The sequence below is a fragment of the Drosophila bipectinata genome, chromosome 2L, assembly GCF_030179905.1.
Source record: "Drosophila bipectinata strain 14024-0381.07 chromosome 2L, DbipHiC1v2, whole genome shotgun sequence".
Taxonomy (NCBI): Eukaryota; Metazoa; Arthropoda; class Insecta; order Diptera; family Drosophilidae; genus Drosophila; species Drosophila bipectinata.
The window spans coordinates 5,633,506-5,659,000 of record NC_091736.1 but is presented as its reverse complement, the minus strand read 5'-3'; the positions used below and the strand labels follow the sequence as shown (position 1 = coordinate 5,659,000).

Below are 25,495 nucleotides of genomic sequence, written 5' to 3'. Positions count from 1 at the left end.
AGGAACTACAAACGTGTTGTTATCCTTGCCAGAGGACCCAGTCGCAAAGCCTTGTTATGCCACGAAATAAAATCAATTTCCATTGCAGGAAGCTCGTTTGTGAGGGCTATTGCGGTTGCTTTTATGGCCCGGCTGCCTCAATTATTCATTTCAATTAATGATACAAAAGCAAGGAAAAATGCAAGGAAATTGCCAACGATGTTCGTTTGAGTTTAAACATGCACCGTAATTGATATTTTTCTATGTATTTCAGAGTCAATTAAATGCGGAATAAAATCGTCTTAGTTAAAGCTTAGAAACTAATTCAAATTTTTAAAAATCTTTCCAAAAATTTTAAAATTAATTAAATTTTTAAAAATATTCTTTAAAAACTTCCAAAAACCTCTAAGATACACCATTTTTACCACCTACTTTTTTTAACGGTAAATTCCTGCCATTTCCCAGGTTGCCATCTTTTATTAGGCAGCTGTTATAACTGTGTGGGTGTCTCGCCATCAGCCGGTTAACAGACCCACGCTCTGTTAAGTGCCGCTAACAGCTGGAACCGCTGCTATCGGGCCTTTATCGCATCGATTTCTCAGTTCTCCGCTCTTTTGAAATGTATTTTCCTCGGAATCTCCCATTCAATTCGCAGCTGTAGAACAAACAGCATTTTATTTTTGCCTCGGTTGCGGAAAATTTGATTTTTCATTTTCCACCTTTGGCCCGCCGAAACGAGGAAATGATTTTTTGAAAAAACAATTTTCGAAAATGTATCGAAGTGAAAGCAAGCCGTGTTTCTACAGTACTTTGTGATATCGAATATTTTCAAATGTGTGTGAAGCAAAATTAAGTGCGCCGTTTTTATTCGCAAATAAATATTAATGTACGTTGTGCCATTGGTAGCGAATGAATTAAGAAATCATTTATTTATTACACACGTTTGCTGTGCGGATCAAAACAAAATCGGAAGCCAGGAGAGTGAAAGGAGAGAGTGGGCGCAAAAAGAGAGTGCTAAAAATCGTGACAAAGAGGAACAGCTGCCGGCTGATTTGTTGTGGAAAGGAAGAAAGAAACAACAAGTAAAACGTGCGTTAAGATACAATATACATTCGTTAAGATACTTATACCTTTTTGAAACAAAATGGAAATTTTTTTTTTTGAGTGAACGGATTTTATGTATTTTGCGGGTATTTTTAGCCTGAATTTTAAATATTTTTTTACGTCTCCACAACAGCTTCTATATTAGCTGACTTTGTTCTGTTACCAAAAGTGCACTTGAGTTTATTTTGGTCTTGTACTGCCTTTTACTGTGTTTTCGTCTTCTCGATTCGCTATGCTCTACTTATTCTCTAGTTGTTCCCGTTTCGCATTCCAAAATACAAAAATCGAAAAAAAACATATACACACAAGTGTACACATGTAATTGTTGCTGTGCTATATGGTCTATATATTTAGAAATATATACATACATAGCTGATAACGTAGGGCAGCATAGCAACATATGTATATGTATGGATTCCTGAGTTCCGGAAACCTGCTGACTCATCCAAATTTGCCAGCATCTTTTCATCTCGTAACGTATTTCACAGATACAATTTTGCAACAATGTGTATTTTGCTCATAATTAACGAATTTTCAAGATAGATAGAGGAAGTTGTATCTCCACATTTTTTATGCAACAATTGTTATCGATAACACTAGTTATCAACAGTTAACAGTTTTAAAAATTTCAAAATTTTTAAAATTTTTTTTTTAAAGAAAACTATAAACCTTCACTTGATTAGTCACAAAACACGTTTCCGTCTAGAGTCTAGACTCGGTTCATAGTCAAACAAACATGCATAAACAAATATTAATAGTATGTACGTGTGTGGATATATATGATTGGTACCGCTTATATAAATAAACATGCAAGCACATATGTACATACATTTGTATAAAAACTTATCTATAGGCATGCTAGGAAAAATTTGTTATTGGAATTAAATCGTCAATCAAGTTGATTTCATTATCAATTATCAGCCAATAAATTTAGATATGAGAATACAGAAAGATACCATAATGGGTTTACAAAAACATATGTTATATTGTGCTATTCAGAAGCACTGTGATAAAAGATACAGGTTTTTTTCAGTGCATATAATTTACAAATAAAACCAATAAGTCACATGTCCAATGGACATTCGTTATTTCCATCTGATAATGTTTGACATGTTCTTGTAGGGCAAAAAAATAATGATTTGTGATGGTTCGACACCGTTAGACCTTGACCAAAATCGATGTAATAATATCGATAATTATTCATATTTGTAATCAGCAGAAAAATATCTCAAGGATTGACGAGGAAGGCTCTTTCCAAAGAATTCATTTAAAAAACTAAACACTACACATCCTTAATCGATTTTAAAGCTCTTAATTACGTCCAGTTTGGAACTGACCCAATGTTTAAAATATTTTATCAAAAGTAATATCACACTAGGAATATATTTTTATGGTTGATAAAAACAAAGGTCACTTAAGCAGTGAGCTTAAATTAATTGTCAAACAATTTTAAGACCTACTAAGACTTGCTTTAAATGGGGTTCCCGAAGTTAAGATTGTTGGTTATAAGATTAAAGTCAGACTATTTAACAACAATGATTCATTACTTTAAAGTTTCAACAATTTATAAATGGTAGTTTTTCTATGATTTCATCATAATATGAAATCTATAGAACTTTCAGTATTCTTCGCAATCAATATTTCCTGTTGGATACCCCTTGGTTATCATCAATCTCAGTGGCGCCTTGCTGTTCCCCCCATATCAATATTAACGTATACATTCTTGTTTTTGTATTCGTCAGGCCATTTTCTGTATAAAAAGAGCAAACCCCCTCGACTGACAATTTCAATGCCATTTGTGGGACAAGTTCCTTTTGGGGATTCAATGGCTCACACACTCATGAACCCTCTTGTCAGTCAGTCAGTCAGCCAGGCAGTGAGTAAACCACGTCCGAGATTCAGTCAGAAATTTGTCGCAACCGCAAAATTATTTTTTGCCTCGAGTTCTTGTTCTTTTGGTTTTTGGTGGCTTTTACTCGTTTATTTTATGCTTTTCATATATTTGCATGTATGCAAATTTACTTTTTCAACTCTCTGTGTATATTTTTTTTTGGCTGGGTTGAACATTTATTATTTTGGCTGGGCGGCCAAAAAGGTCTGAACATGACAGAATACTCCCCAGAATATGAAGACTGACTGAGATGGCTGAAGGTATTGGGGATTTCCGAATTCCGTGTGTAATGTTCCTGAGGATAAACAAAATTGACTTTTGTAATTAAACCTGTCAACTTGAATTAGATTAAGGAAGAAATTAAATTTAAGGGTTTTAGGTTTAGGTTCGAACAAAAGTAATTTATGGCATAATATTAAAGTCATCTCCCATGTGTAATCACCTTGAAGCAATGCTGTTCGAATACTTTTCTATTAAATATTAATTTTTTACGCCACATAAAGCACAAGTCGTGCAAAAAAATAAATATTATTTAGTTGGATGTTGAACTGCATACTTTACTTTAAAATATACTTTTAAAAAATATTATCTGTGGCTTGTTAAGCATCTGCTGGCATTCGTTTTAGTATTCATAGATAATTTTCAAATAAAATCGAAACGAATGGAAAACCAATTGAAAAAAATTTTTGCCGGAACATGCCTCGGGTTGTAAAAAGATTTTTACGACTCCAGGAAGCCCATCCAATGCCCAGCCAGACAATAGACTATTCGCCTCGTAAACAGTCATTATTCAAGTTGGCATCGCCGGAATTTCCATACACTTTGTAGTAGTATGTAGTACATATGGCCAACTGGGACTCTGTGAGGTAGTATTGTTTTGACGATATTTCAAGGCTTAAATTGTGTGGGCTGCTAGATGCATTTGTTCAGTTTTTGGCCAAGTTATCCACAGTCCACATATTCCCTGGCTAATCGCTTTGAACTGGTTCGAGTGGCTTTCTGCCGGTTTGTGTTTTTTTCAGATTTTAGTTCCAAATACTGCTGCATTTTTCATAAGCCAATTGAGATTGATTTCCCTATAAATATTCTAGCCCACCAAGTGAATTGTGTTTTGAATTTTCCTCCGATGCGCATTTTATTGATTTACCTTTGAAGAGGGCTTTAAACTCGCCGATTTCTAACAAAGTTGACAAATAATTTTAGAATAGTTTTGGGTTAACTGAAGTACAGTCCCCGCAAATAAAAATCATTCCAGGTACAGTCCCCAAATATATATTTATTAATTGCCATTTTTCAATATTTTTTGGCGCAAAAAAAAACATTTCTTTATATTGGCGTGCACAGACAAACATTTTCTTGGTGGCCGGCCAAATTATACATCATTGCCATAAACATATATGTATTCCCAATTGGTTATTTTTGCCCATATAATATAGTGTCGGGTTGACCTTTGATATATAAATAATTTCCGCTGGCTAAACTTGAACTCTTGAAATCTCCGCCTCAAATATTTACATTTATATAGGGAATTAGTCGCCTCCACAGGCCAAAGTAAACAGAAGCTTATGGCTAGTGGTGGAGGGCATCAATCCGATTCACGTCTATACCCATTTGGGTCCACAGTGGAGCATAAAATAAACTCAAATTAAATATTAACACATTTCGGGGGTGTTTGGTGGCCGACGAAGTGCGAAGAAATCAATTAAAACGTGGGCCGATTCGTTCATGTTCAAGGACTTCTGACAACGACTGTTGGGTCACAGAGTTGGAAGAATATTTGAAATGGGGTTTCCAACAGTGGGTGTAAAGCTTTGAAACTCTGAACTATGAAACTAGAATATTGTTTAGAGGTGTTTACATTGTTTTCCTTCAAGGAAGTTTCAGTCAAGATAAAGTTTTTCCCGCAAAACTTTACTATTCTCTCGGTGACATCAACTTTGTTGAAAGAAGCAATGCATCCTGTCCAGAACATAGACGTGTTACCACTGTAACAAGGGCCATCTTCCTGGGCCATCAATTAAAGTTAACGATTTTGCACTTCTCCCACTTGAATTCGATTCATCCAGATTGTGCGGGAAACTCGGATAACGCTATGATTTGAGCCACTTATTGGCGATTAGTGGGATTACTTGGCCAAACATTGTGCTCCTGTAATTAAATCACCAAACTTGAAACTTGGCAAGTGGTAATCTAATCACCGATTCCCACAAAGTTGGCTAGGAAGCTTCAAGTCTAGTGCCAAGATCAAGGCAGAGCATGGGGCACTCTCAAGTATCAGTTTTATATAATCAGATAGGGGGACAACACTTGCAAAAAAATATCAAAAAGTATCATCAAACTCAATTGGCTGTGACTGGATGAAAACAATTACAGAGACACCGAGTCGTGCATTGCCCTCCGCCAATTATCAGGCCTCGAATGCGGCAATTGCGGCATTTGCACAGCCCAATTGTTTAATTGGGAGAGGGACATTATCTGGCCAGTATTTAAACACCCGGGCGGTAGATAAGCTTTACGACTACCGGAGCTACTTGGGCTAATATAATTTCGCAAATACCCGTGAACAGAATCACGGTTCTTATCTCGGGCGTTGAAAGCCAACTGACGTTGGAGATGTTCCATGGGCCTCAGGGTGCCTGGCGGTTTCTGTTCGCCAAGTTGAGTGTGTTTACTCTGGTTTATTGCCATATTTACGATTGGTATCAACTTGCTAATTTCGCATGGCGCTAAGTGCACTGGATCTATCCAGTTCGAAAAGCAAATATTGTCCCTCCGACTGCCAGATAATTTTATATTAAATTCTTAAACAAATGGTTTAACCAACTGGGCTAACAATGGCTTGAGTAAGTCTGCGAATACATGATGAATTAACATAGGAAATAAACGGGATATTTTCGAATTTTATTCAAATTACTTTGAGTTAAGTTTGAGGCTGTAATGGAAGTCATTTATGAGGTTTATTTATACAGAAAGATTAGTGTAGTTATATAAGTTTGGCTAATAAACTGGATAACCATAAATAAAATACAATTTTTCCATAAAGTGAATGATCTGGAATACAATAATTCCCTGGTATACAAATCTGGATCTGGTCGAAAATCACGTGCCTCAGCCAGTTGGTTCGATTTTAGCACATTTTTATTTGCAATTGGCCAAAAAGAGAGTGGAGGAGCCGACAAGTCCATAAGGTATCACAATCAAAAACCGCTTGCTATTAAAAGAACAAATATTAAAGTGTGATTTTTTGTGAATGGCTGGACTTTTACGATTTTAAGACCACAGAAGGCTTCATGGTTAGTGAAATTGGTGGGATTTAACCAGTTTCAATTGGTTATTGCGGCAGGTCGGTCGAGTAAGGGAGTGATAACAAAAATTAAGTCAAGACCAATAACCAATATTTGTTAACTCTTTCCTTGCAGATACCAAACAGATACTAACCCAAAAAAAACAAAAAAGAATAACAGACAGACAGGAGAAGGAATCTGCCTGAGAAAAAGGATCAAAGGAGGACCTAGTATGCCACAGCAATGAGCAACCTCACGGAACAGGACTACGACAGTGCCACGCCGGCACTGGAACAGCAAATGAATCTGGCCAGGCGAGCCTGCTGGAAGAGTCACTCTTTCGGCAGCAAGGACCTCCCCACGAAAGCAAGTCCTGCCTTGACGATAGTTAATCCTGCAATGCCGGATCCAAACGAGGCAGAAAAACCACCGAGTGATGAAAGCAAAACAAAAATAGAACCAGAAACTAAAGCCAGAATAACGAAAGCAACCTGCAATGCCAGCCCGAGTGGGATTTTCGGTAAACGAGCCATCCTGCTCCTGGCTCTGTGCCTCCTCCTTGGCCTTTCCCAGGGGAGACCGAACATGAGTGCCACCGGTGTGACTCCTGGCCAGGACAGTATTGTGGATGCGGGTGCGGTCACCCAGCTAAATGTGAGTACCTCTTCCTCAAAGTCCGAAATCCCATTTAACTGCCATTAAGTCGGGCATTACGCGAACATCCGGTGTGCAACGCAAAGCTCTTTAGGTGATTGCAATTGAGTTAGAGTACAGTACAGGTGAACATGGCTAGAGCAGACTTTTTCAATTCCATACAACCCTCTTAATTGCTAGGCCCTGAGAAAAATGTTTTTAATATCGACATATTTATTTGGGAAGTTCTTAAAAGTGTCAATAGAGCTGGGAAAAAAACCAAACAATATCACACGCTTCTATGTACATGCATAGGTCTTGAATTGAATTCTAAAATGTAAATATTATGAATAAAATCGTAAAGTATTGTCCACTATCTTTAGTAACAACATTGACATTTGACAATTTAGAGATAACTTATCGCTTTACAATAAAAAACTATTTCTGGGTCTTAGCATGTGATTTTTTTTTTTTAATTTATAGTCTTGTCAAAAAATATAAAAATATCACTAAAACATCTTTTTGGAAAATACAATTTTTATGGACTTTTGTTATATGACGTTCACATGTTTTTTTCCATAATTTATTGACGGTAAAATGCGGTATCAGAATTGACAACTTTTTGATGAAATGAGTGGCTTAGAAACCGTGACAAAAAGTTCCACATTAATAGCCAATCTTGATTGATTTATTCTTACATCTTGGGTTTGTCGAGGAAACCAAAAATAGACCCGGCACTGAGTGAAGGGAAGCCCCTATTAATTAGAAAAGCTTTGACGTCACTTTTCAATTTAATAAACCGGACTTCTCGACCGGCAAACAACTTTCCCTGGCCTACGTCTGATACTGATTAACCCCAATACGCAATTTAATATTTATTCATTCATTCATGCCGACATGTACGAAACATTTTAGCCGCCTAGTCACCACTCTGCTAACTCACTGACCTAGATCAACTTTTCAATTGTGACTGGAGCCACAATTTATGTATAGACATTGGACCCATTTACAGACATATAACACAAAAAAAATCCACATAGATATAAAAATCCAAACATTTTGTGTTTCTTCGTGTTAGAATGCGTCATTAAAATGATTGTAATTTGGGATGGCGTGTTTCCAAATGAGGAACTTAACCCTGATAGCCCAGCCCACCAGACCAGGTCTGGTTTGTGTTTTCCTCAGTTTATACGCTTCTGTCAATATTTGATATTTGCATTGGCGGGTATTGGAAATGTACTGGCTCGGCGCATTTATCAATTCTTTGCCGTGATGTTTGCCAATTATAAACCGCTAATGCCCTGAATTATATTGCTCTTCCTTCCTGCCCATACAGCTGGCCCAGCCACCGCCGACAGCCGTTGCCAAGGATGATGCACAGCCCACGCCATCCGAGCCCCCATCTCACAGACTGCCACGTGCCGAACCGCTCAAGTCCAATGATCCGAATCCGGAGGAGGAGGAGGGTGGCCACAAAATGGAGAGGTATCCGCTCTCCAGCGTGGATTTTGTTCGTGTGAAGACGCCGTTCATCATAGGAATCTGGATCCTGTCGGCTAGTATAGCCAAAATTGGTAAGTTTCAAGCCCAAAGTACGCAGAAACTTTAGTTGAATTGCAGCCTAATTAGGGGATTTATTCAAATTATAGTAAGCTTTTGCTTAATCAGCAGACAATCAAACTGTGGGATATGGAATTGAGGTTCCTTTCAGGGGTTCTGGTTTTTCTTCCATCCTTTTCGTATCCTGGCAGTGGGTGTCTGCTGTTGCCAGGCAAAATCAATATGGTTTATGTAATTCCTACGACTGCGACGCCATCGTGCAGATTTACGTCAAGTCGGCGACGTGTGTGCCTTAGTGTGGGTGTGAGTCCTGGCTGAAGGACATTGCATAATCCCACGCCAAAATGTGAGCAACAAGCCGCAGGACATGGGCCTTGACCCTGCCCCTGAGCAACAATTGAGCTGGCAGTCCTAGTGCATGAATCATTTACTTTGATTCTCGATTTTCCCATGGATTTATGTTGACTTTTTTTTTATATTTTCGGTTGGGGCTTAGTTTGGGGTCTTCAGTGTCGGAAATTTACAACTGCCAGACTCTGGGGTATCACCGGCCCTGCCCGTAACCTTGGCTGAAGGCGAGAGAAAATCCATTTCGGCCCATCAAGGACATCCAGAATATTTGGAGGGCCACCTCTGTTTTCATTTCAATTTCAGTTTTCAAGTGGGCGGCCACACGAAAATGGGCCTGCAATTGAATAACTGGCCAAGGCAGTCAGAGGGCCTAAAAATAGCTTAAATAATTGCAAAATTCAAAAGGTCGAGACCGAGCTCGTAAAACTGAAAAGTAGACTAGAGTGTTTACTAACTGATAAGAGTCACTTAGCTCATAAAGAGTAGGCTAGGAAGGACATAAAATTATCTAATAAAATGGTCATATCATAGTCATATTTTAATTGAATTCCTGATACCTGAACCCCTTAAGGGCTTATTAAATTCCATATAGAAAAAATGCAAATGAAGACCTAAATATTTGTTGAATATTTTGCCTTTGTTTACGAAGCATAATTATCCTTGGGGTTGTGCGTCCTTGAACCCAAAAAAAAGGCTAGATATTGGTAGCAAAGGGGAAAAAGTAGCACAAACAACCAGGGTAGTGATAGGATAAAGGGCAAAAGGGTACCAGAACCTACCGGTTAGTAGCCCCCTTTGGAAATTGCATGCAAATTTGCCATCATTTCCAGCAAATGGAAATATTTTCGCTTTTATGGCGCTGTTCGCGTAGAGAAAACTTGGCGTTTGGTAATTAATGAAAATATTTCGAAACACCAGACCACCCACCCACCACTAGACATTCTCACATACTATGTATCATCAATTGCGTTTCAGAATTTGCTGTTTATCTTGTAATAATTCTTTAAAAACATGCCACTTCTATCTAAATATGTAAACTGTTTATTTCAGGATTCCATATGACGCCCAAGTTGCATCTAATATTTCCGGAGTCGTGCCTGCTGATTGTCGTGGGTGTGGTGATTGGTGTGGTTTTATATTTCTGCACCGATGTCGCCGTATCCCCGCTGACCCCCAACACCTTCTTCTTCTATATGCTGCCGCCGATTATCCTGGACGCCGGTTACTTTATGCCCAATCGATTGTTCTTCGACAACCTGGGCACCATTCTGCTGATGGCGGTGGTCGGAACCATCTTCAATATTGCCACCATCGGTAAGTTGAGGAAATCCGAGATGGATTTTCCATTCCTGCCTAGCCTTTGGGCGAAATGTGCTGTCCTGTTCGTTTAGACTTGTCGTTTAGTTGATGGCTTAATAAACAAAGGTGGCCGAGTTCGGGGTTAGTTGGCCCTGGGCCATTCACATTTTATGTAATCCCATCCATCCATGTCCGTCCAATACAAAGAAACAAACAAAATGGTCATTGGAAATTGTCCTTTGGAGTTTCCTATGGTCGGGGGTCAATATTTTTTTCTCTATCAAAGGAATGGGTCAATTACATTACAGTTTCCTTGATTAAAAAGGTTAAGAACTAGTCCCACTTCACAAGTAAATATTGAAACGTGTTCGACAGCTTCTTTAAAAGCCAAGTAGCTTGTCAAATATGTATTATATTTTGTAGTGGCTCTAACTCGACAAATAGACTTTGTCAACAGACAGCCCAGGTAACAAAAGGTGGCAATAAGTGTTGGCAATTAGACACCTGATGTAGATGAGTAAACAGAAGCTGAATCATCCCAAAACAAAGCCACAAATCTATATAATTTTAGGGGCACGCGAAGAGGCGTGGTCTGGCCGCCCCAACTAGATGACCGATTAGATGGGATTTACACAAAATGTAACAAAGCATGCGATTGATGTGGACTCTGCTGCCGCTGATGTTGATGATGTGCTCCAATGGCAAACAAAAGGGGATAAAAGTCGGATAAAGAGGCGGCGAAAAGGGGGGTGGCCGACAAACGCCAGTTAGATGAATGACCGCGAAGGGGATACACGCTCGAGTTGCCACAGTCTCCCCCTCCCCCTCTTAGCCATTAAGAACTTGGCAATTACTTATGCTGAACAAATTGTATTACATATCACGACTAGCGGACAAAGCTGTTAACTTATCTCTGGCGATTCATTAAAAAAAAAGCGAAAATTCCTTTTCCTCTAGTCATATTTTATGTAAGACAGGGCTTGGAATTACTTAGATAGAATTTTGGTTTATTTTCAGAGACAAGATTTTTATTTAATTTTCACTTATGAATTCTTTATGTAATTATCCCAAGTATTCCCGATTTCCTGTCCCTGCCTGACAAACCCCTTAGTTACTGAAGAGAAAACATGTATTTTTGCAAACACTCGATTTGCGTCGTAACAAATTCAATTATTCTTGGAAGAGCACGCTTATCAATTGACTTAAGTGACTTGAAGATACTTTTTTGAAAAACAATAAACAAAAATAAAACAACTGCAATGTCAATGCCATAGAATGCCTGCAATTGAATGGCCATGTAGCTTGTATCTAATTAAGTCTTGCAAGTACTCCGGGAAATTGATGGGTTGGAAAATAAATTACATGCACTCGACTAACGATTTACCAGCCAGCTGCATCCACGGATTTTCTTTCTTATTTTTCCATTTTTCTCTCAAAAAATAAGGTGGTTCCCTCTACGCCTGTGGCCTCTTTGGCATTTACGGGGAAAGTGAGACTCCGGGACTGATGGACGTCTTTTTGTTCGCCTCCCTCATATCCGCCGTAGATCCGGTGGCTGTGCTGGCCGTGTTCGAGGAGATACATGTCAACGAGATCCTGTACATTGTTGTTTTTGGCGAGTCCTTGCTAAACGATGCCGTTACGGTAAGTTAAGGGTTGGGTCACGGATATTGGCGAAATTAAGTCCACAAATTAACTCGGCTCATCTTTCACTACAGGTTGTCATGTACCACATGATGGAGTCCTACAACGAGATTGGCTTAGACAAGATAATTGCCCAGGACATAGCCAGTGGAGTGGGGTCCTTCTTTGTGGTTGCCCTAGGAGGCACTGCCATAGGTGGGTTAACAATTGTATTCTTATTGAAACGAATATAATTTAAACTATTTTTCAGGCATCATCTGGGGTTTCCTTACTGGCCTAGTCACACGTTTTACGGATCATGTTCGAGTCATAGAACCCATTTTCATTTTCGTGATGGCCTATCTGGCCTACCTCAATGCGGAAATCTTCCACATGAGCGGTATCTTAGCGTAAGTTTTTATTTTAAACGAAAATTTAGGATTTCTCACTTATAAAGCCTCCTCCAATAGCATCACATTCTGTGGCATCACAATGAAAAACTATGTGGAATCGAATATATCCCAAAAGTCCCACACGACTGTTAAATATGCCTTGAAAATGCTGTCCAGCTCGGCGGAGACCATTATCTTTATGTTCCTAGGCGTGGCCACGGTGAACAATATGCACGTATGGAATACGTGGTTTGTGGTGCTGACCATCGCCTTCTGTTCAGTGTTTCGTGTGATAGGTAACCTTTATCAAATGATATTAGTAAAATACATTTTAAATATATTTTTCTTGTAATTTTTAGGAGTAATTCTGCTATCGGCCCTTGCCAATCGGTTCCGCTTGCATAAATTATCGCGAGTGGATCAGTTTGTGATGTCCTATGGTGGATTGCGTGGTGCTGTTGCCTTTGCCTTGGTCCTGTTGGTGGATGAGAATGTGGTCAAGCAGAAGAACATGTTTGTTACCACCACAATAGCTGTGATCTACTTTACTGTCTTCCTGCAAGGCATCACCATCAAGCCGCTGGTGAAGATCCTGAATGTGAAGCGAGCCAATAAACGCAAGCCAACCATGAACGAGCGTATTCATGAAAGAGTGAGTTATACATTTCATTTCTTACAACTGCATTTATTAAATTTATAAATTTATTTAGTTCATGGATCACTTGATGGCTGGCATTGAGGATATTGTGGGCAAGACAGGCAACTACAATGTGCGTGATAAATTCAAGCGTTTCGACAATCGCTTCATTCGCCCTCTGCTGATCAGAGATCTAAAGGTATATTTCGTAATACAGCTTAAATTAAGGGGGTTAGAAAGGGGGGAGAAATACTATATATTCACTTAACAACAAACCTCGCCTGCCACTCAGGAAGTGAACGAACTTCACTTATTGGACCACATACCCATGCAAAACTATGAACGAGAATTGAACCAAAAGCACCGAATGCATTTTCACAATTTTTCAAGCAAACGGAAGTCCTCCAAAAATCTTTCCGATGAAACCCAAAGCCATTGTTAACTTAAATCAAAAATATATTTTACTTTTCATTGCATTTAATCCGTAATTAGGGCGCTGAGCCGAAGATCATCGAGACCTATTCCAAACTGACAATGCGCGATGCCATGGAGGTGATGAGACGAAATCCCTCCACCATTGGCCAGATGACGGGCACCGAGTCGATGAGCGCCCTGTTCCGGAATTATACCAATAACTATATTGGCGGCAGGTGGGCACCGCCAACCATATACACCACCTGGTAAACGAATTTTGGATTGATCCGAATCACGATTAACGATGTATCTTGCCTGTGTACTCACCCAAAAAAAAATTTTAAAATAATATCGTATATTGCATGAGTACGAGTACGACTGTATTCCAAATTTTGATGTAGTTTCTTAACCGGAAATGTAGCATGAACTGCACAATCTTTAGTTAAATAACCCAATTGGCCAATAACTAAACGAACCAAGACAGTGGTGTCACAAAAATCTCGAGGTTGTTTTTAAATATTTGGTAAATTATTATCACTTTGTGAAAAATACATACATATTTTTAAATTAAATCTACAATAGCCCTGTTAATGATTATTGTGACAACTCTGGTATATAGATCTTTGCTTTATCTTCTATATCTAAAATTCGTTTAACCACTTCTTTGATTTTAACTTTTATATAGAGTTAATCTTTAATTAAAAATAAACAAAACTGATACTAATATTCTTTTAATCTTTAGTCCCAGCCTGACAAATCTTGACAATACCTGTTCCCGCAATCTGGATATGGCTGAGCTTGATTATAATCCATCCAAAAAGGATCTGACTGATGCCAAGATCCACCATCTCTTGGCCGAAGAACTGAAGCCTTATAGAAGGGTATGTAAATTAGATATATTTATTTTTACAATTCACTTTCTTTGTAATAATCAACTTATGGTTGGATATTCTATAGCGTACCCCTCAAGACTATTTCACAGCCCAAAACTTTTGACAATTTCTTTAAATATCACCACTTCTTTGCTCTAAAGTCACTCAAGAGTCTTTATGCCGAGTTCTACTGTACTATCTTCACATTCTGTTCCGTTTTTTGTAATTTGGGCATTTACGTTTCTCACACTCTATCAGCTTCTATATATTTTTATGATGGCATATCCGCTGACTATACATACCTAATAGATGATAATTTCCATATAGCTATATTTGTGATTAATCGTTTATTTAATTTCTTTCCCGTTGTTTCAAAACTCAACATCGACTTCGCGACAACGTGTCTTATTAAATCAAACAAAAAAAAAATCGCTTCAAATTTTTGTGTATTTAACCATTCAAAAATAAACAAAAATTCAATTTATAAAAACAATAATCGCGTTAAAAAGGCTTCAATACAAATGGTACGAATAAATTGGTATACTCGTTTTCTGTTTAATTTATTCTCATCTGTTTCTTGGTTAATTTTGATAAACTCCTTTCGAATTAACTAATGGAAACTTTGTTAAATGTTACACGTTGTGTCTGTACTCTTTGACTGCAAAATCTTTTAGTTACATTTCCTAAATGTTTCTCTAATTGGTGTTTCAATAATTTCCAAACAAACCTAATCTCAATGCTAAACTAAAATTATTATTTATTGCGAATGAACTTTTATTAAAAACTAAAGCTTAAATATAATGTTTAACTCTTTCGAAAGTAAATGCAAGAAATATTAATCAATAAATGTACCAACTTCCTGTTGCCTTGCAGTTATAATATTCTCAAAATCTAAAAAATTACCTTTAAAGAACTTTATAAAACATTTATAAATATTTTTTTAAATCTGGGCAGGGCTGTTTTATAAAATGTAGAATTAACTTTTAAATATATTAAACAAAGCATCTTAAATCTTATTTTATGACTTTGCATAATGTAAATGTGTATCGTAACCATAAATGTTTACACTTACAAATGACACAAATTAAAAAAAAATACATATATTTAGACATATATTTTTATTTAGACATTACACTTTTAATTTGAATGAAGCACTTTGATTTTTTGTCTAATACTTTTAACAAATAGAACACGAAAACAATTGTTTATTTGACAATATCTGTTGTGTTCCCATACTTGTCGATATGATATTCAGAAAGGGGATAGAATTTTTACTCAGGATCAGCACTATATTAATGCTAATCTATATCTCTATCTATAAGATGTACAAATGTTTATGGAAAGCCGTTGACACTTAATCCGTTCATGTTTTTGCTAGTTAACAGCAAATTAATCCTACTTTTTATATATAATATAATCTACTACTTATTTGTAACAGTCCTTTAATGCAATTAAAGTATCTTCTAAGCTACATTTATCTACTTACATCACTGTGCTGGTTCCTTATGATTTTAAAATTTAATTTGCCTTCATCAATGTTTTACAGCACCGTCGTCTTAGTTATAGCCGACACGCAGTAGATGACAGAGATTTGTCCACCCAGGTGAGTACATTCCAGAGGCAAATCTCTAGAAAACCAAAAAAAGTCACCAACTTGATTTTTTTAATCTTAAAAAGAGAGAGCCATAAAAACTAAAAATATATCTCTCTTTCAGGTCAATTATAAGATGCAAATGAATTTCCGGCGAATGTTTAATGATCGGAAACATCACAAGCGCAGCAAACGTGGTGCCAGCAATAAGGTAATTTTTTGTCAATAATAATTTATTTTGTAATTCTAATTCTATCTAAATAATCTCTTTAGGAGCCCAAGGAGAATGTCAAACAAAATCATGTCTCTTTCCATGATTTTCAACAGAACGGCACCACCAAGCAGCTCACCAATGGTACGAATTCGAGTTCAAACCATTCAAGAAAAAAATCTTACAGAAAAAGACATACTCACAATTCACTTAAAAAATATCGTAGATTAGAAATAGGTAAATGACGCTAAAATCAGCAAAAATTTTAATCAATCAGCTTTTTGTTTCAGACGAGAAGAAAAATTGTAGAGTTTTCTCTCATATAATTTAATGTTTTTAAGTTTTTCCTTTTGTACAAAGATCAGAAAGTGAACGAGTTCGTTTGAAATGTTTGAAACATTATAAAAATGTTTATTTTTTAAATTCTTAGTTTGTAGTGAAGCGTGTAGTATATTTTAAGTTAAAAAAACTAGTCCCATGCGTCAAACTAACCCCACATACAAAACCTTTTGATCTTCAGTTTCCATAAAAAAAGCACCCTACTAAAATACAAATTTTATTTTATTTTCAAAATTTATGTGCTTGAAGAAGGAGTTTTAAACTCTTTTCTGAATCACCTGCAAATATTTTAAATAGTATTTTTACCCAATTGGTAACTAATTTGTTTTCTAAAAAATCCTTCTCTTTCTTTCCCGCATCGCTCTTCCCCCAAACTGATGCCACTCACAAAAACTCACACAAATCCTTAACAATTTGGCCAAAAAATGATTCAAAACTTGTGCACTAATCCAAACACTCACTCTGCTCCATGCCCCGTGCCTGTGCCACATCATTTGTTAACAAAAAACTTCATTAATAAACCATTTAAAGACTATATTAACAATGTGCTTAACGAAACAGCCGAGGAGTGCCAACAGAACCCCAACGAGATCAATGTTGTTGGCCCCAGCGACGATTGGGATGACGGCCTGACCTTCACCGCCAAATCATCACGTAAGTGTTCTTTACTCTCTGCCCATCGACTATCTGTGTATTTGTTAACAAAACTTATTATTTGGTTACTAACATTTGAGCTAAGAGGGCAACCCTTAGATGGTTATCCGGTCACTTCTCCACATATCGACACTTTTCTTCCTTTCTCTCGTTGGTCCTGTGGGCCAGTTTTGAAATCAGCAGTCATATGGCGATATCTGATATTTTGCATATCCTGGTTGCTGCCACCACCCTCCACCCACCAAAATCTTGTTCGACTTGTTTGTTTTGTTTCAAAATGCCACAAAAATGCCATCACTTAATTAAACTCTATTTTTTTTTGTTGCCGATAATGAAAGGTATCTTCAAAAGGTTTTACAAGTAACTCTGTACATAAGTCGATTAGTTAAGTAGCCCAGTTGAATGACTGAACAAGGTTTTTTTAGTAGGTAACTATACATATTTATAAATAATGCCAATGTCTTAAAACTATATTTTATTTTACTTTTCATTTGGAGAAAGCTTTCTTGCTAGTCCTTTTCGGTTTCCTAACCACTCTATTACTTTTATGTTATTTTCTCTTTATTTTTATCCTACCTCTTAAGGAGATTTCAATAAACGCTATAACAACGAACTTTCTATATATTTTTTTCTTGTTTTATGCCTTCCCAATTATTTCCACAAAAAAAAAAACTATCACAACCAAAAAAAAAAAAACACAAAACCTATAAAATGTTTCTGGGCCCAAAAAAAAAAACTATAATTACAAAATAAATATGAAAATACACATATAAAATATATATATAAAAAAAATTACAATTAGCTGACTCGGATCGCGCCAATAACAATTCCCTGATAGCCCACATCCAAAACCTTCCCGGTTTTGATGCCTCCAAGGCCCGCATCGTTGTCCAGCACTATGCGCCCAAGGTGGACGATAGTCCGGAGCCAGAGTTAGACTCCCCGGATCCGCCCGTTGGGCCTACGGCGGCCGAGTTGATATTGCCTTGGCGGCGGGACCGTTCATACCAGAGCATTGGTAAAGAGATATCCAACCATCCAGATCACCATCATACCACTCACAGTCAATAATATAGAATAGCAGCCCAGACATCTAAAAGCAATCGATATTGAATGCTAATTAGCTCTCAGTATATCTCATGCACTCATCATTCATAAAAGGCCTCAATTCATAATTCTTTATATATCATTTTTATTGTCAAAATGAAAGATAGGAATCTTAGGATTACAGATACAAGGATATCTAAAGTTATTTAGAATTTAAACATCAAGAAAAAGCAATAAACCATATTCATATGACTAAATTGTATTAGAAGATTGTATCAGAAAAAAACTATAATCTTTGTGAATAACCTTAATCATATCTACACCTAACCATCCCCATCAATTGCGTGTGCTTTGAACTAAATTAATGACAGTCATTAAATCGTTTACAGAGCGCCTTGAGCTTAATTCTATTAATCGTATTTTGTGCTCAGCACTTTCGCGATTTGATCAGTATTTTTAAGTTGAATTTATAAATACTACTATTATTTTGTTAACTCCGTTAAAAAAAACCCTAAACAATAAAAAATATTAGACATGCTAAGTGTTGCAATAGATGTAGCTACCCATCTTATAATTAGTTATCATATTACATTGTGTTCGTGCGTCGTTGAAGTAAAATCACTTGTAGAAGGCAATTTTTAACGTTGATCCGTAGATAATTCTAGTCCACGTATGCAGTTGAAAGTTAGTAATGCCAACGCCCGAAATTACTTGCATTTAGCTCACATTAACTTACCTAAAACCAATTTGAAAAGTCACGTCAAAACAATTAATTGAAAATGATTAAAAAAACAACCAACAAATATGATGAAACATCCAAGCAAAGCATGGCATTTTTGTGCATGACAAAATTTTTATAAAATTATTTTCTTTTAAGTTTTCAGTCCCTTAAAAAGTTTTAAAAGTTAAAGGATATAAATAAGAAATCCAATAGGTCTGTAAGTCTTTTTAAAGAAGAGTTTTGAGGTCGAATAATAAAGTGATTTTGCTTTTTTAGATCTTAAAAATATATATTGTACTATTCGGCTACTATATGGCTCTTTGCCTTTTCTGGCGATATTAAATATTCAAACTATTTTTTTAAAAAAATTTTATCTGGTTATAAAAAACTAAGCATTGATAGAAAAACTGATAAACTAATTTTCATGTCTATATTTAAAGATTCAAAGCTTTCTTAAAAATACATATCCCATTCAAACTCTTAGGAAAATGTTAGGTTTTTCTTCTTTATTTTCTTTATACTTTTCCTGATTTCCCCCTTAGTTGGGCGCACTTTGTTTGTCTTCTATCGTTTGACTGTGTTCCTCTACCAAGAACTGCGCTTATGTTTCAAATCTGTTGACCATATCCCCGATTTGGCCCCCACATGGCAATCAACAGCTAAATGCGAAAATAGCAGTTTTAAACTGTGTGCTGCATGCAAAAAGCCAAGCCAATAGAATGATTTCTTAATAAAAAAAATAGGTTCTTTAATTTTAATATTTTCATAATTTTATTTTTGCAATTTAGTGGCTGAGCATCCGATACCCGAAGAGGATCGCAACCTTTCTCGCGAATCTGATGGAGAAAGGCGAGTGGCCACTCCCACAGCTACGGAATCCCAGCTGCCGTGGAAACGCCAAGGCGATGAATGTACGGATGCAGTGCAGCAGAACGAGTTTCCTGCCTGGGCCTCGAACAAGGAATACTTGGCCTACAACTCTCCCAGTGCAACATTCCTAGGTAATGTATAAGCTTGGAAAGGGTTGGGAAAGTCTATAGAAGGTCGAGGAAAGAGCTTCCTCACAAAACACACAACAGTTTTCAAAGGGTTATGAAAGGGCTCACTCCTGTGAATTATACTTCTTACATTGAATATTACTATGAGTTGATTACTATTTAAAAAATTGGCAATTTCGGATGTCTTAACTGGAATGTCCTGTGAGGACTCTTATGTAAAATATAACAATCTGACAATTATATTGTAAAAGTGTATATATAGTTTAATTGTTTCTATTAAGAGCACCAGTGACAGAACCGCGATTCGATGGTCAAAATTGCACCTCAGTTTTCTGTGTGTTTACACTGATTTGTTGTTGATTTTGTTGTGATTTTCCTTAACTCTTCCTTTTTTTCTTTCTCTCTTTTTCCCGCATTGTTTTTCTTCTTCGGTAACTGTTGCCCACGCCCACGTACCACCCAAAAACCACACCAAACACGAACCACACCACCCCATCACCACCGCCCTGTAAAAAAAAAAACTGTGAAAAATACAAAATAATAAACAATCAGGTGGTATAAACAAGCCTAAACAGCCCAAGTCCGTCATAGGTCTCTTCCGGCGTGAGAGTTCCAGCTCCAAGGCCGGCAGCATCGGAATCGGCAGCACGGGTACCGTGGATGCCGCCGCCAGCAGCGCGGATCCCATGGTTGTGCCTTCCTCCCAAGCCATCCAACCGCCGGCGGTGGGTGGTCTACCGGGTCCATCGACATCGATGCACAATCCCCGTCTGGACAAGCGTTCGCAGTCGATATCCTCCGGTTCGCTGGGCGCCGGAGCCCATCAACTCGGTCCGGATGGCCATTCCGGTCCATTTCCGGTTACGGCTAGTCATCGACGGAATGTGCGCAGAGGCTCCATGCTGGAGCTCAGTGGGTAAGTTTCAATGTAAATTTTTGTCAGTTGTATTATTGTCTGTGTTCATTGATATTGTTTTTTGTTTTTTTTTTTATTGCATTTATTATTTAAATGGGTTTTTGCATTTTTTATTTATTAACAAGACCCATTTGAATCTCATAATAAAGCTTACTAATACGATTTATCATTGGGGTTTTCGCTTAAAATATTTACTTTATTTTGTAGCTAGCTTTTAAAACTTAGAGAAAAAAATACAATTTTGCTTTTTGCTTATAAATTTTATAAATAATTATATTAAGAAATTATGTTGCAATAAACATACTTTTTGTTGCCTACGCAGTCCTTGCCCAAAACCATCTGAAATACCATTGGATTTTTGTCTCAAAAATTAGAAAAGTTTAAGAACTTAGCTCCTGAAAAACTTCCCCCTTCCAGTAGCCTTTGAAATGTTGCTAAAAATCACCTGAAGCCTTACTTTTGTAGCACCTCCCTTCGCAATTTTGCAAAATAAATTTTGCTTAAACTTAGTTTTGCCAATTTTTTGCGCACACTCACTAAAAACAAAAATAATTTGTTTGTCTCTGTGGGTGTTTTGTACTTGAGTCCCGTCTGTGGCTTTACCTTGTGATGTGTGTATTTTACAGACTCATTGCAACTGGACGCAGGCCCAGTAGAATTTTGCAATTTAGTCCAGGAGCAACTAATTTACTAGAGTCAGCCAAGATCACAAGTCCTACTCCTCCACCTCCTCCTACTACTACTACTACTTCAACAAGAACAACGAAAACATCAACAAGTCCATCTACCACCAAGAACCACACCAACAATTCAACAGATACAACATCAGGCAGTGTGACTTACTCGACGCCAGCCTCCCCGAGATCGGAGGATAGCGACACATACTATCCAAAGTAATAATGAAATCAAACCGAACCGATATCAAAATGTCTATTGAGAAACCCAAACCGGCCATTAACGAATTTCGAAAACTTTGTAAAACAATTACATATATTTACTCTAGATACTAACAACACGAACCACCACCACCCTATACTATATATTATATATAGGACATGTATTTACTGTACAATGCAGTCACAGATCAGATCCAGAACATATCATTATTGTAGAGTTACAGTCAGTACTTGTAGGTTCAACTTTGCAAACGATCTCTCTTCATCTTGGAATTGGTTGTTCTTTTCCTTAAATCGATTCCTCTGAATACAATTCGATTCAAGCTTTACACTTGTATCTACCAACTTAGAATCTTCACTGTAAATATTCTAGAAATTCAAATATTAATTGGCCAGTCGAATCACTAACTGAATTATAATTAAGCTGGGCTGTTCTTATATAATTTATTTTTTTTTTAGCACGCATTTAAATGGTTTAAAAGTTTTATGAGCAGTATTATATCCAAACTTTGATATCAGAACGTTAGAAAACATTTTTTTTATTTAGTTTTACTTCAATTTTTTCAACATTGATCTTTATGTTTGCACTTCTACATTATTAGTGTTATTTGTGCCTATATTTCCACACTTTTCGTAGCTTCCACTATAACCCTACTAAAATATTAATCCACAACTAACAAATACAATGCAATTTCCTAACAAACTACGATGTCTGCTGTGCTGTGTTTCTTTGTTTCTGTGATGATCTTCCAAACAAAATATTAAAAATAAATTCCAAAAGGATAACTTTAACAAGTAACAACTAATAACTGATTAATGATACAAATTGGTAAACGATTCTATGAAAATTATATTTTTAGCGGCATCTCAATTGAGTCTGATTAGCAAAAAGCGTAACGAGCCCAGGGCCAGAAACCACTAAGCTAAAACTATCCGCTAAATGCACAAATACACCCATAATTGCACACTCATGCACAAATGCACACACAGACACCAAAACTGTTATACAGTTAAGCACCTGTGCTTAAGTAACTTCCGCTAAGCACAAACTAGTATATCTAAACGAAAAGTGTTTCCTAAAACGGCTTTAAACACACAAACTATGTGTAAGTATATCAGATAAAGTATCTCTTAAAAGTGCTGTACGTATAACAGTTATATAACTACTAACCCTAAACCTAACCACATCCTGTGCTAATCCCGAATCTTGAATAATTCTTGAAACTACAGCGGACAGACTCGTTAATCTTAAAGAAATTGTATTGTAGTTATGGTAGTTAATACGTATTTTAAATGTATATTAGAAGTGTTATACTGTGCCTTAAACACGTCCTTCTTATACGCTTATCCTGTATCTTTATATCTTTATCCGGTTCATTATAATTTGCTTTTTGTAGTTCTCGAAATAAATGTGCTTATCCGACTACTATTACTTTTTATTAGAACTAAGTTTTTTTTTTTTTTATAGAAATACCTTCTTAAAATTACTTAAATTAATCTTAGAGTCATGCTAACATTTACCTAAAACCGAAACCCAATAATCCATTAGACCAAAATTTATCACAACTTTGACATTAACTTTCTACGCCTTTTTCTCACGTCATCTTCCACCTTCGACCTCCAAAACACCACCGCACACACACACACACCAAACACAAACACCACCACTACCACCACAGTGACACTATACCCGAGGAGTCGTCGTACCAGCATGGCCACTCCAAGTCCCTCTGCGAGCCGGCGGATTCGGATGACTGGGACGGAGCACCTCTGTCCGCCGCCAGCGGGGCCAACAGCGAGAGAATGATGCGGAGCGGGCGGGAACCGCTCCTGCCACGCCCCTCCAACACGCCCCGCGCCCAGATACGACGCATGAACGCCGGTGCCGTGGGCGGGGCAGTTGGTAGCCTGGGCGGGCGGAAGAATCAGGTGACCAAAGCCCTCCTCGACTACGAGGACTCCGAAACGGACTCCGACGAGGATGATGACGACGAGGACGAGGATTTCGATCTGTACGATGACGAGAACATTGTGGTCACCACCTTTACCACGCCAGCAGCTCCGGGCGTAAGGAGACCCGGATCCAGTCCTGGTTCCGGATCGGATGCCACCACCACCACGACGAGCATCCGACTGACCCGCAACAACGACGAGAGCATCATTTGAGTTTCGAGCACGGATGGCGATGTGGAGGAGGATCTGGAGGACGATTCCCTCCCAGTACCATCTCGCCAACCGAAGCGATTGCGCCGGAGGCTGTTCCAGTACGAGATGTTCTACTAACCCCATTTGTATGACTAGTTTGTAAGCCAAAAGTTGGCCAGGAGCTGCTAAATAGTTTTTCCCCGAAACGGTTTAAAACAAAAAGCTTTATAATTATTAAAAAATGGAAAACCAATTCGGACAAAAGTGTAGATAAAATATAGTTGACAAAAAAGAGAAAATTGTATATAAAAAAAAGAAACCAATTATGAATTATGAACTAAATGATTTCTTCTTGATCGTTTAGGTCGCTTTTTAACTTCCAGTTTGTGTTTAGAGTGCTAGGGTCCCGAGCAATTGTTATCCTTATGTACCATATACTTATATTATATATACAAACATATATTTAAAACCAATTAGTGATTACAGATGATGTGTTCCAAAATAGAAGAAAGAAAATTGTTTAAAAATTAACAGCGCATAGCCAAAGTTCAGATTAAGCCTTTAACTAACTAACTTTTGTTGTTTTTAGTTTAGGCAATATGTACTAATTTGAGATCACATTACTGCAGTGTGTTGCAATAGGTACTTAAGCGCAGTACTTAGTTCGATAAAGTAGCAAAAAAAATCAGAGTTTAGTTAAATTGTAGCCTTAGTTAAGAGTTAGGTCCTTAGTTTCCTCATAGCCACAGAGTCAAAGCTAAAAACCTTTAAACAGAAAATTTTTTCCAAACTGTAACTGAACGATTTCAGAAGCAATTTCATTTGGCATTTCTGAGAAAGGCTTTCGCTGACCTAAACTAAAATAAAATATATAGTATACACAAATCAAGTAACTAATAGACGAAAGGTAAATGGAAAGAGTTATGTAATTTATAAATTATTTTTATAAAAATTTATGAACGATAATGGTAATAACTAGAACGAGAGTTTTGTGAACTTTTTTGTGTGTATGACCACCAGGAATGAGCTAACCCGGATCGAGTATGAAGCTAAAATAATAATATGCTCAAAGAAACGTGTAAATTACACCCTAGGTAACTAAATACACTATGCTGATCTAGATCTGAGAATGAATTAGAAGGATACCGAAACACTATAGCCAATATCCAGAAGTTAAATTTACTCTGGAACCTACCTACCTAAAATTATTCGCAGGACCACCAATGGGCGAGTCGTGGAATATAACACATACCTACCTACTACGATCAATGTAAACTATATAAATATATATTTTTTCTAACTCATGAGCAACTGGCTTAGTGTACCAACTTTTTATTTGACCATCTACCTACTATTTAAGTATTATGTTCTATCCAAGAAATTGCCTTCTGAATATGCACACCAGATCAAATAAAAATGCATTCTTATTATTTGTATCGAAAAGACAATAAACAGCTACAAGATACACGATGTCTTGAAAATTGTCATTTCAATAAATAATTTTTTTTTCATAAAAACAAAAAAAAAAACATAAATTAATAAAAAAAAACCAAAATCAGAGCTGTGTTACATTGTGAGCAGGTTGTTTTCTATATAACCTTGGTTTATATATTGGACACTGGCTCATAAATTACTTGCTTAGGAAAAATAAAATTGGAATTCAATTGATGACTAAGGTGTTTGCAATTTTCATACCGTAGGCCTTAAGTTGTGCATATTTCAAATACGATTAAATAAATAAATACTGATAGCGCAAAATAAACAAGAAAAAAAATAAAATTTCCAAATTCAAGCAACACGATGCGAAAATCGAAAGAAAGAATTGTAAATTGTTAAACTGATTTTAAATATTGTGTAAGAAGAAATTTTACTAAAAATAAATCTAATGACAGAAAATCAAATCAAATTTAAACAAAGACTAATTTTTTGGGAAGCGAA

The 25,495-nt window shown here is 36.9% G+C and overlaps 1 protein-coding gene across 17 annotated transcripts; it reads left to right on the top strand.

Annotated features, from left to right (window-relative positions):
- Positions 1 to 617: 617 nt before the first annotated feature.
- Nhe2 (Na[+]/H[+] hydrogen exchanger 2) lies at positions 618 to 25,463 on the top strand. 17 transcript variants are annotated; one of them, XM_017239424.3, is made up of 21 exons: positions 618 to 1,068; positions 6,394 to 6,912; positions 8,228 to 8,465; positions 9,853 to 10,116; positions 11,546 to 11,745; positions 11,820 to 11,940; positions 11,996 to 12,134; positions 12,195 to 12,412; positions 12,476 to 12,768; positions 12,827 to 12,952; positions 13,246 to 13,433; positions 13,910 to 14,048; positions 14,549 to 14,563; positions 15,586 to 15,642; positions 15,755 to 15,841; positions 15,904 to 15,985; positions 16,712 to 16,834; positions 19,391 to 19,603; positions 20,153 to 20,516; positions 21,143 to 21,409; positions 23,092 to 25,463. In XM_017239424.3, exons 2-21 carry the CDS (start codon positions 6,502 to 6,504, stop codon positions 23,576 to 23,578), a joined length of 4,032 nt encoding a protein of 1,343 aa, XP_017094913.3. In that variant the 5' UTR covers positions 618 to 1,068; positions 6,394 to 6,501; the 3' UTR covers positions 23,579 to 25,463. The 17 variants fall into 17 exon arrangements, 16 of the variants coding, with proteins under 16 accessions (XP_017094913.3, XP_017094912.3, XP_070133885.1 ...); XM_070277781.1 differs by having other exon boundaries at positions 619 to 1,068; positions 13,246 to 13,403; XM_070277780.1 differs by having other exon boundaries at positions 619 to 1,068; positions 16,742 to 16,834.
- The last annotated feature ends 32 nt before the right edge of the window (positions 25,464 to 25,495 follow it).

Bases quoted from the DNA above. Each gene is read 5' to 3' on its own strand.
- Nhe2 (XM_017239423.3), top strand. From the start codon at position 6,502: ATGAGCAACCTCACGGAACAGGACTACGACAGTGCCACGCCGGCACTG. The intron at 11,746-11,819 runs GTAAGTTAAGGG...CTTTCACTACAG, and splicing joins TGCTAAACGATGCCGTTACG to GTTGTCATGTACCACATGAT. The intron at 13,434-13,909 runs GTAAACGAATTT...TTTAATCTTTAG, and splicing joins CCAACCATATACACCACCTG to TCCCAGCCTGACAAATCTTG.